At 35.7% G+C, this 12,770-nt stretch overlaps 1 protein-coding gene across 2 annotated transcripts in view; it reads right to left on the minus strand.

Moving 5' to 3' along the window:
* Nucleotides 1-7,243, minus strand: part of LOC136341156 (zinc finger protein ZIC 4-like) — a 43,130-nt gene extending 35,887 nt beyond the window's left edge. Inside the window, exon 1 of one of the 2 annotated variants that reach the window (XM_066285823.1) lies at nucleotides 6,167-7,226. In XM_066285823.1, coding sequence (XP_066141920.1) covers nucleotides 6,167-6,974 — 808 coding nt within the window. In that variant the 5' untranslated portion in view covers nucleotides 6,975-7,226. Of the gene's footprint in view, nucleotides 1-6,166 lie in introns of both variants that reach the window. The other variant, XM_066285824.1, reaches the window with a different exon arrangement.
* Between the last annotated feature and the right edge of the window lie 5,527 nt (nucleotides 7,244-12,770).

Here is a 12,770-nt window from a genome sequence, read left to right on the forward strand (position 1 = left end):
CAATTTTTAACTGGCTCCATAAATTTTCAATTACGTGTAGATCTGGACTCCGGGGAGGCCCTTCTATTGCTGTAGAACAATTATAAATTATCCATTGTCTAAATTTTAGGGTCTTGTGCTTCGTGTCATTGTCCCGGTAATATTTATGTGATCTTTCAATTCCCATTTTCTGCGCACTTTAAAATTAGCTTTAAAATATCAAAATACATATTTTGGCCCATGGCACTTCCAATGAAATGAAGATGAGGACCTCTTGCCGACGTGCTCCCCCGAACCATAACGGAAGCTCCTCCGTGCTTTTCACCGTCGGCCGTAATTTTTTTCCCTTTTAATGCCTCATTGAGTGTTTTCCAAACCAGTTGTTGTCCATCTGATCCGAAAATGTTGATTTTGCGCTCATCTGCAAAAATTACGTCTTTCCAGAAGTTAAAACCTATTTCTTGGTATTCTTTTGCAAATCTTAAGCGTTTGACTTTATTAGCCTTACTGATGCACACTTTCTTTCGGCCCACTGTACTATTTAGATTGTGCTTACGTAATAAGTTTCGAATGGTTTGTGGATTAACTAGATATCAAATAGGATTATTTAGATATGTTACCACAATTTTTGCCAATTTAGGAGTAGAACTTTTTGGATTTTCCGCAACGTTTCTTAAAATCCACCTTTCATCATTATCATTAAGAATTTTTCTTGGGGCTATTTCGCCCTTTGCTTTGAACCCTTTTTCCATTAATATAACGATCTATAATGTTCTGTGCGGTTGTATGATTCCTATTGACCATTTTACCTATTTGACGGTAAGTTTTTTCGCCTTCATAATGGTTGATGATGAGGTTTCTCCCGGTGACGGTGGTTCAGCCCCTTTGGCGACCCATTGCACACAACAATTAAATTTGGTTAAACCGGGATAATAGTATATAGAAAACTCAAAAATTTAACACTAAACTCTTTTAAATGTGCATTTACTATTAAATATCTTGGATGTACGAATTTCATGTCGATATCAAGAACTGATTTTTTTCAAAATATTTAACAAAAAATGCAAATTTTTGGAATTCTTGTCGATCTACCAGATTCATTCAATATGAAGATTAAACAGCCAATTGTTTTGTTTTAATCCCTTAGCGTAAAGAACCATTAATGAAAATATTTCATATGCACAAATTTCGCTTTGACTAACTGTATGCTAATTTATATTAATTATTAAAATGACGTATTTAATACCATATGAAATTCTAAATTAGTATTGTTCTCGAAAAACTTCTTTTTCGATAAAGTTCTCTTCGCAAGGGAAAATGTATTTTTTATTGCGTCGGAGTATGTTCGTATAATGAAACTGCTTCCATGAATTCGCAACTTTTCTCCCTTTTTCACTAAATCTGGAAACATCGCATATTACTTCCTATCGAGTATCGATCCCAAGACCGATGAGCTGTACCTTTACAAAAGGAAGGTTGTAAATTTTTTGTACGTTTTCGTACCGATACCACTTTGTAAATGGTTCACTTTAATGTTAGCAGGGCGATGAACAAGATGTTCGTAATTCGCCCTGCACCAATAATCGGGAAAATCGGGTTTTCTTTTGTTCCAAATACTCCTGAGGTACGTCGTTAGTGCATCCACAACTTAAGAAACGAAGGAGGGTGTTGTTCAACTGTCATTTTGTGAGTAAAAGCAGGTGTTGCTGACGTAGTTCTGACTCATGCTTTTGGTACTCGACGGTGAGTACCGATTGTGGTTTGTTCTGGTTTGCAATTGATCTTTGTGAGGGCAATGTAGAATACTTAATTAAAATTTGAGTTAAATGTCGAAATCATTTGAAGTTTTGGCACATCTGCAAGGTATTTAGAGCCATCTTTAGCCATGCTCGAACAATGGTATCGCGATTTGAGCTGCTTCAAGGACGTTTTAGGTTTTTTTCAGGAATTAATAGCAATTTTTTGCGGTTCAGGTCGCATCTGTGTACGCCTATACATCAAGTCGAAATTATTTCGAAACTAGAATAGCATTGAAGGTTTCTTTACCCAAATTAATAATGAGTTTTTATGTTTCAGGTCGCAACTATGTACATCTCTGCTTCGTATCTCGAATTATTTACAAAGTTTAACTGCTTTGAAGATTTTTTCATGAATTAATATTGAATTTTTTTGTTTCAGGTCCCACCAATGTACGTCTTTGCTTCGCACCGAAATTACTTTTTAGATTATTTTGCACGACATAATATAATTTTTTTTGTTCTAGGTTCCACCCATTGACGTCTCTGCTTTCTATCGAAATTATTTTTGGATTTTTTTTAACAAATTAATAAATATTCATTTTTTTGTTTCAGGTTCCAACCATGAACGTCTCTGCTTCGCACCGAAATTACTTTTTAGTTTTTTTTACACAAAATAATATTGATTTTTTTGTTTCAGGTTCCACCCATCGACGTCCCTGTTTCGCACTGAAATTACTTTTTAGATTATTTTGCACGACATAATATTGATTTTTTTTTTGTTTCAGATTCTACCCATGAAGGTCTCTGCTTCGCATCGAAATTATTTCTAGATTTTTTTTGCATGAAATAATATTGATGTTTTTTTCAGGTTTTACCTATGGACGTCTCTGCTTCGTATCGAAATTACTTTGAAGATTTTTTTGTACGAAATAATATTTACTTTTTTGGTTTTAGGTTCCACCCATGGACGTCTCCGCTTTGCATCGAAATTATTTTTAGATTTTTTTGAACAAATTAATAAATTAATATTGATTTTTTTTTGTTTCAGGTCCCAATTATGTACGCATCTGCTTCGTATCAAAATTAATTTGGAACTCTAACTGCTCTGATAAGTTTTTTTTTCAAAAGGTAATATTGATTTATTCATTTTGTTTCAGTTATTGGACCAGCTATGATACTAAATCGGGTAAGTGGAAACAACTATTTACTCTTGTGGCAAAATATTTTACCCGATTTATTGGAGGATCTTCCATTACAACTTCGTGACGAAATGTGGTTTATGCACTGCGGGGCGCCACCCCACTTCACTGTAAACGTTCGTAAATTTTTAAACGGAACATCTAACAGTTGAATCGGAAGAAGCAACGATGTACTTAATAACAAAAATACAAACATTTATTTACGTACCACGCTTTATTGTTAATATTTCTACGCATTAAAAAAGATTTCGCTCACGTGAAAACACGCCAATTAATGTAGTTATTGTTAGTTCTAAAATTAGTGAAAACCGATAAAATCGTTTATTAACTATTTTGCATAAACGACATTAATTTGAAAATTTTGACAACCCTGTAGCGGCAAAACGAAGGTGCATTGAATATAGGCCCTCTTTTGTGATCCAGGAATTTTTTATCAAATGTTGTACAGTAATTTCAGGAAGAACTCTGTATAATAACCCCGATTATTTAGTAAGTCTTAAACATCAATCTTCATTAGGCCTTTGTTGTTAATTATTTATTAGATTGGGACTGGTTCTTGGATTGTGATCTTTTACGTAATGAGTAACAGTATTAGTCAAAACTTTTGCAATACATAGGTTACGATAATGAACAGATGAAAAAGTAGACATGAAATAGAAATAAAACGAACTTTTTGCATGGGATTAATAACTTACGGTACTTGTGTTGGGTTGTAGTACGTATACTGAAGAAGACGCCAAAAAGCACCGAAACGTCTAAAGATATGGCGAAAGTTTAGGGGAATTCGGTTTCGTCCTTACACAAGGACCATAACGATTAAATGTAATGAGTAGATGTAGATTATTTCGTGATTTAAAGCCAAATCGCTTGCAAAATTCAAAAAAGTAGATTTACTTGCGATGTGTTTATGTGTTGGTATTTAGTTTTGGTGTTAAAAAAGAAACAGCAATGGCTTTTTCTAACAGATTTGTGGAAAGTACGGATGTTTACCGATGGGTATAGTATTGTATTCGCATATAATGACCATCATCCTCAATGGAGAAATTTGTGTCAGAAGGAAAGCCAGTGGCGCAATTTATTATAGCAGTCTTCCTTATAAGCTACGACAATAAAATGCTATTTTCTATTGGCGTGCAACAAACCGTTCTTTCCCGCATACGTTTGAGTGCGAAAAGATGCACTTTCCCGCACTTGCACGGCTCAGAAATTTCGATGCTGTTTTCCCGCAAAAGAGGTATATTGGTACTTACTTTCAAGCACCAATTACCTAAACATGATTGTTACATCAGTCCGTCAAGGAAATTGTTTGTTTTACAATACGACAGAAGAAAAATTGTTGTTCCTAGCTCTTGCAGAAAGCCCTTTTCGCATTAGACTGTCCGAAATCCGCTTCGCAGTATTCGTGTAACGGCAGCCGTGTACGGGAAAGTGTTATTTTTCACACTTGTTAGGAAAATAGTAGTTTTTTTAATTTATGCCTTATCAACTATTTGATACATTGTGTATTTAATATCTCCAGTGTCCATGCGCTATATGTACCTATATGATTACTATTTAAACCTTCATAACTAGGTATAGGTCGTTGCGGACCAAATGAGAGAGTATATATATATTATTATATAAATGTTTATTCAGTGGCTTATTTTAGCCAGGAAGGAGGTTATTAAGTTTTTTATTCCGGCCCAACGCACTTTTTTCCCTGTTCGCGAATAAAAAGACAACACAAACAAAAATGTTAGCTGGGAAGTATTTCATCGTGTTTTGTAAATTCAAATTTACACTATCTCATAATAATAATAATTTTATTGAAAAGTCGACGATTGAACTTTGTCTTCGGAACATCATCGAACGGCTAAAAATACAAATTGAGCGGTCAGGAAAAAAGCTGAACCGGCATTGAAATTTTTACTCCCTGAATTTTTGCGACGAAACGCTTGCCGACCTAAGTTAACATCATTTTTGTGTCTGATCTTATAAATCAGTTTGCTCGGGACGCCCTGTATAAATAGATCTGTAGGAATTCTGCGAAAATTAATTATTGTTTTGTAGTTGATTTCTAAAAAACCATGAAAGAAAACTAATAAATAAAAATTAAAATGAAAAAATAGTTGATACACCACGGTAAACGTATTTATGACATATTTGTAGAATTTTTCACTCAGTCATTGAGAGAAATTTAATCATCATGAAATTTTCTAATAGAAAATCGACAATCTATTACCGTGATGGCAACTGTTACTTAATGATGAAATACCTATTATACTTATACATATCCATCTATATATGTATATATATATATATATAATTCTTATTGTTAGTACGGAACAGGTGGTGAATGGGATTCTCGCCATAAATAATTCGTAATATTGGTAGCTGTTACGTTGAAATATAAAATACGACATAATTTATACAGGGTGGCTATTAGCCTATCTCATTATACGGGTAACACAAATTAGCAAAGTTACGTAGAGTTAGACATAATTTGATGGAAAATTGATTACTTTCAGATTTAAAAAACGTTTTTAAGATTATTCAAATGTGCGGAAAAAAGTGGTAATGGGTAATTGTTTCATTGTTAAATGCCTTGTTAACGATTTACGGTAAAAAAGATAATAAGCACCATGCTTGATAGATGTTTTTATGCACAGATTACATACGACGGAGTTCTTAAAAGTATGCTATTTTTCATTGCGAAGATCTAATATAAAATTAAGTTTTTCATGGAAATTATGTTCGAAAATAAATAACACGATAGAAGTTTTTTTCAAACGACGCACAATTTTGTACATTAATTTTCGATATTTTCAATTTCGCTATATTTGAACAAAAATGGCATTTCTCGCAAAATTAAAAATTACTTATTCAGGCTAACTGCGGAAATAATTGCAGGACCTTTTCATTCCATTCATTTACTAAGAGCCACTCAATAAGCCGAACATGCAGTCGAATCAATAGGGAGCGGGTTCCTAGTCAATTAAGATCTTCATTTAAAAAAATGTAAGTTTGCGACATACTTCCCGAGACAAAGATGATAATTTTTGCAAAGAATTTCTTCATATTCTATGCAAAAATATCTATCAAGAACAATCGTTCAAGACTTAAGTAAATTTGAATATTTTTGCAATAATCTTAAAATTTCCTCAAGTTTTGAACGAATTCATTCAAAACTAAACACTGCTCATCAAAAAAGTGTCCATAAAACAAGGTAAATAAATCGACTTGTATAGGTACACAAGCAAATTGACATACCTGTATGTGTCCTTTTGTGAATTTTCAAATTCTCACTCCTAGCGAACACTTTACCACAGCCTGGAAAAGGACAATGAAACGGTTTCTCCCCAGTATGTACGCGAATATGGTTCACTAACTTATATTTCGCCTTAAATGGTCTACCGTTTCGCGAACAGTTCTGCCAATAACAAGCGTGATTTGTTATTTCCGGCCCACCAACATGTTCTACTCCTAAATGTCCCACAATCTCCGACATAGTAGTGAAATGCTTCCCGCAAATCTTCTTCGGCGGAGGTTGGTCTGGATCGACCCACAAACATTGCATTTCCTGTTTAATGGGCCTCATGTACTTGAAGAACCCTCCATGCAAATTGCCAGGATGATGGGGCATCGCCATGGTGTGATGGTTGATGTACTGGTGGTTGGGTTGAGCATGATAAGCCGCATGGTGATCAGTCCGCGAATAGAGCATCTGGTGATGTGGAGGTAGATGGAGATTGTGATGGGGCGCCATTTCTGAGTGATGGTGAAAAAGCATCGAATCGTTCGGAGCTGTTTGAGCCGTCGGAAAGTCATGATGCTCTCGCCTTAGAAGAAAATCCCGAGCGGCGTAGCCAGGGTGGGGATTGAGGTGTCCCATATGTCCGTAGTTGGGCTGAAAATGGTGGTTTTGTGCTCCAGGACCCATATCTGGAGCTGTCATAGCAGCTGCTGGGTTCTGATGAGGAGAAGGTAAGGCGGCGGCTCCTCCATTATGAGGTGGTGACATCTTCAAGCCATACGCACTAAGATGGTGATGTCCCCCATCCATAAACGCGTTGATCATTGTTGAACACTGCCTAGTATCCAAACGTCACTGAACACGACAATTTAGGGCATTTTAAAGTCTACGAATTTTGTTTTGAAAAACGTTTGGTCGCGTTTTCACCCTTGTTAACCCCAAAAATAACGTTGTACACTCGAGAACAGATATTTCGTGCTGGGGATTCGCAGCATGACTGAGTTATACTCAGGCTGCGTGAGCAGGCGCATGCTGTGAACCCCAAGGAAAGCATTTATTTTGTGCGCGCCATTGGACGACATATAGATCGTCAGGATTGGCGCGCGGGGAAAAATGAGTCCTTAACTGAACACGATTGGTCAAACCCGGACCTATAGGAAACAAGGGTGTGTGATAATATCACGTTTTTCCTGAAGACTTGTTGATTTTTCAACGCGAACTGAAGATAAGAGAGAAAAATTGACTAGTTGGATAATTAGTAAAGAGAGAACGCAAGTTGGTCTGGTAATGAGATGAACGCTTTTAAAGATTGTTTTAAGAGCTGTATCATTAACGAATTCCTTTCCATTTGGTTGCAAAATTAAGCATATTTTCGAATTGAATTTTAATTGAATATTCCATTCTGCATAGATAACTTTAGTTGTTAATTGATAATTAAATTGGTTTCACAGTTGGCCAGTTGCGACAGGAGAACGTGTTTCAATGTTTTCTTTGTGATTGTTGATGGGTAATTAATATTTTGCATGCGAATAGTTTTCCTGAAACTCGGGAAACAATGTCACTGCAAAGGTCTGGGATGTGGCTCGAGGATAATCTCAAAGGACCTTTTCATCGCCTATCGATTGTTTCACCGACCATATTTTTTTTTTGTGAAGGAACCCCACAGATCTTCCCTGGTAGAATATACCTTTTTATAGAAAACCGCCTTGAAGAATATCAGTTAAACTCTTCTAACAGATTGGGTAGCCTACCAACTACTGGTTGTTGGTTGCAGGTGGTTTTCTTTTCTGAGTTATAGGTTTTTCTGAGGACTTGCGATGACTAACATATATTCCCCCATGGCATAGGCAGGATTTCCTGTCACTTTGGCGTCCGGCCATCGACGTGAATCGCAAATAGTAAGGTGGTTGTAGTGGTGTCCTGACGCTGTCTCATCGCAGAAACCTTGACTTCTTGATGTCAGATTAATAAAAATAAAAATTTGATTAGTGTCCTCGCTTGACCTATTGAATTGAAGATTTATTTTTTGCCACAAAAGTTTACCTTAAAAATTTGCAAAAATTGTACTGGCAGGGCTGTCCACATGGTCGCTGGTGTTGCTTTGATGTCATCTTTCCACATAACGTGAATTCGTAGAAAGGCGACATTTAATGTCTCCGTCCGAGCAATATTTTCTTCCTGATACACGAATACTGTTTTCAGGTGCCTATGCAGATGTTCAACCATGCCATTAGCTGCAGCACATCGCGCCTTTGTGGTAAGTACTTGCAGAAGACGTTCATCAGCGTAACTATGAATAACAACCAAATAATTAACAATCAGTATATACAGGAAAAAAAGAAAAGCGTTGACCAGAACCTGATGAAGGTACGTATTTTTATTGTGTTGAACTGGTACTGAATTAATAATATTATTAGTGGGGAGATTAAACGTTTCGAAATTGGGCATCCGCATATTGAAATTGGTGATATATGTTGTGGGAGTTTTTCCAGCTCCCTCTAATATCTCGTGTAGTAGAGTGTAAAGACAATTCTCCTTAGGAAGTTTCTAGTGAATGAAAATATTAACAAAATCCAAATATCACCTTTAGGATGTTGATTCCAGCTCTACGCTCATAAAAAAAAATTTTTTAGTTTTAGCAATTTGCTGGATCAACCAGTCCCGAACATGTTACCATTATTTTTATTTTAGGTTTTTATTTAATGGAAAGCGCTGTAAGCACTCAAAACCGGCAACAATTTGTTACAATTTCATAGTTTCTTTATTTTTTTATAAAATGGCAATAACTTGGATATGCCAATGTTAAATCGGTAATTTTTTTCAATATGTCGGAACGTAATTTGGACTTAAAATGGCGCCCTTAAAATTAGTTTACCGTGTTTAGTTCGTTTGGACTAGGTTTAATAGAATCGTGTTTTTTTTTTCACCCCATATTGAAAAGATATTATTTTTTTAAATCGGATTATAATAATTTAACTGATTGTTCTCGGGAAAACGGATTTTTCATTTTGATATTATGCAGTATTTAAAATAGCTATGTCCTTCCTACAATAAGTGATTTTTAATTTTTTTAAAGTTAAATAAAATACCGTTTTTTGCGCAAGGTATGTTGCAGTCAATTTAATGACGGCAATTATACTAAAATGAAGGGGGGTAGCTACTGCCTTTTCCTTTCAAGACGTCATTGTCAAATCCTCCTCACGCACATCTCACGACAACTACATGTCCAGAATGCCACTCATAGGGTGTCGATTCATATGTCGATCTAAAACTCACACCTTGAACGCTTTTCGGCGATAAAAATTCACGATTTTCCTTTCACTCTTGATCCTTGAGATTTATTTCTGTACACTGAACTTGAAGAAATCTGATTTAACCACGTAGTTTTTTCAAGAAAAGAATCCTTATACAGAATCTATAGATTAATATGCATGAGTCAACCCTATTTAGCCGCGCTTATCGACGGTTGCAAAATCTTTTAAGAGTAATACCAGACAATACTTAACTTATTCAGTTCACTGCAGTGAACGCCCATGGTATTATTATGTTCACTTTATTATTTCAAAATAATTCCATTGTCGAAAGTCATCGGCACAAAGAACTAACTTGGTCGCGACATTCTCACGAGTCTAAGGTTCCTATTTGCCCTTCCAGATGTAATTATGTCATATCAAACCGGAAGTTACACGTGCGATTTGACTTGCTGCCCTGTAATTACCGAAATGAATAAAAGGCACTGCTCGCATTGTTATTTCCTTATGATTCCCGGGGATTCCATTGAGAATGTGACGCTATTTTCGGTTCCTTTCAGTATATTTGGCTCACTTGGGGAGATATTCTTGTGTAATTGTACGTAGGGTATTTGAATAAGATTTTTGTAGAAGGGTGATTGTTGACCGTTATACCTATAGAACTTGGTGCTGATGACGGTTTAATTTAGATTCGTTACTTTATGCGTGAACTCCAAAATCGAATATCAGTTTAAGTGTTCGCGAGAAAGTAGCGAAATGCATTACTGACAGGAAAAGACTGGTGCAGTACTTCAAATTCTAAGTCGCACTCTAGTTGCTTTCGAATTTGAGTCTGCATTCAAATACCTTTGCAAGGACACGTCGAGAGACATTTGAATACTGGAGGAAAGTGTTCAATACCTAGAAATAGTGCTTCGAAGAAGTCACCGTCAAAACCAAGACTAAAACTTGTCTTGATTTGGCAGTGGCGGCGCGTGACTGTTCTAACAAGGCAATCATTCAACTCGTCGCATGTAAGTATTATATTTTGTTGAAGTTGAGTGATTTTGAACCTGAACTAATTTTTACGCTTTCTTATTGGTAACATACTTAATAACGCCTTCATTAGAATGGCGCATTCCATTAACTTAAGATATCTCAATGCTTAACAATGCTAACACATATCGCTTTGCCGCATCGAGTTGTTTATTAAAACGGGAAAGAATTTTAAATTTGAATTTTCAACCGGGAAACTGCGAAAAAACACAACAATCAATTCGATTTCGCAAGTTTGATGTTGCGTCTGTGCGATTTTCTTGAAAGAGAAGATACACTTTGTTGACTTTTTACATTCATACTCATAGTCCTTTCGTGAACGAGAAATTATCTTTTTTTTTCGACATTTCCACGGATATTATTCTCTAGTTAAAGTTGCCAGCTCTTTGATCTATTGGCCCTAAAAAAGGTGGAGTTTTATTTCAAGTCATGCAAGGATAATAAACTACGCTGAGTGGAATAATGGCGGCAATTTACAACACACTTTAAATCGAAAGCAATAAATACGCCAGGAAATTAGTTCACTATCTAGTTCTCCCGATGAGATACAACTTGAGCAAAATCGAGCTCACTAATTCATTTCTCGCTGTTAAGCTTAGAAGGAGCCCGCTTTTATGGCTCTTTGATATAAATTTATATAATTGACCTTTCGTGAATATATGCAATTCCTTTACAGTCCAAGTTCGAAAAATAAGTTACAATTAATGAACCTGATAACTTCGACGAAACTACAAAATTATTTTAGATTCACAAAAAACTCTATTACTGTGAAGAAGGTGCTGTTGGCAGCAGCCTTTTATCAAAGTTGGATAACAATAATTATTTAAACTTAAAAATAAATTAATTAAAAATTAAATTGAAATGAATTAAATAAAGGCTCAACATGGCACCTAATTATAAAAATAAAAGCAAGAGTTTTTTTCCGCCTGACAACAGATGTAACCTTTTAATGCCAAAAAACAGGCTGTAAAGTGTCACTTTTAATTCCTAGGCTGTAAAGTAAGTTTTTTATAGCCTGTTTTACTCCGCGAGAAACCAAATTTATTGCTTTTCACCTGATGAAAGAGACTAGCTATATAGGGTGTACCATTGGAAACTTTGCGATTGGCTCATTTTCAGCTACCATCAAAATGTTGTAAATTGCCACGACGTGGCGATTTTGTTTGCGAGGGAGAACCATTTTAGCGTTAAATTTAGATTTACTACGACAACCCCCTTCGCGGGGCGCATTCAACTTTAGCATCTTAAATGGCACTATATGTCGAGTGTAATTCCAATTCTCATCGTGTAATTTCTTTCCAATACTTGCTATTATTTTTTTGCCCTTTTTTCGGTCAATTTAAAAAAATAATGTATATAAGTGGTATTAATGATAAATTGTTAATGGAAAATTGGCACTCTTTAGTCCTGAACATGATTATCTGGACAAGCGCGTCGCAGGAAAGAGAAAGCACTTACTGAGTGGCTCGTTTGCGGGCGGTAATTGAAAGGGCAATTGCGCCCCCCCGGATCCACTACGACTCCATTAGGACCTACTTCTCTAATTAATTGTGTTATTGTTACCCGAGTAAAGGAAGAATGAATTAGATACCATCAACAGGATCACTCGCTTCTATTAATTAAAAGTGATTGTGTTCAATTTGCCGAACGCTCGTCTGAGTGGTTGAAGGGCAAATTTAACACAATAGTAACTAGTTTAGACTACGTCTAAACAATGTTTTGGACATTCGAATAGAAATAAGCCACATTTGTAATACGATAAATAATTTAATAGTTTTCGGAGATAAAATCGGGATATGTTAGTAAACAATTTTTTACAACCAACGCCCGATACTCGAGAGGATTTATTGTTTTTTCTTTTAATGTTTTTTACTAAAAACCCACATTCTTATTTCGGCCTATAAAAAGGCGGTGCAGCGGAGCTAAATGTGGTATTGAGAGAAATCTATCTGCCCCAGTGACATTTTATTAAGATTCATGTAAAAAACTTAATATCTATAACCCCCTTTCAGTCACTTATAATACAATAGAAACAAAAAAATAGGCACTTTCTCCTTTCTACAAACGAAGTCGTAAAAGCCGTGTCGTGGTACAGTACCATTATCAAACAGCAATAACTTAACCAAGGCACGCCCTGCCGCGTTTCATCCCAAACTCCCATTGGGCCTTATCAGATCTCTCTTAAGAGGACACCGTCGAAAATTGATGTTTTGCCAGCTTTTTCAAACCATCTTTGTCCTTTGAAGGGTCGCCGGTTAAAAAATTTTACACGGTTTTCTCGTGAAATCGTTATAAGTCATTCTTTGGTTGACGGAAGATTTGAATTTAAATCGAA

The sequence above is a fragment of the Euwallacea fornicatus genome, chromosome 9 (assembly GCF_040115645.1).
Source record: "Euwallacea fornicatus isolate EFF26 chromosome 9, ASM4011564v1, whole genome shotgun sequence".
NCBI lineage: Eukaryota > Metazoa > Arthropoda > Insecta > Coleoptera > Curculionidae > Euwallacea > Euwallacea fornicatus.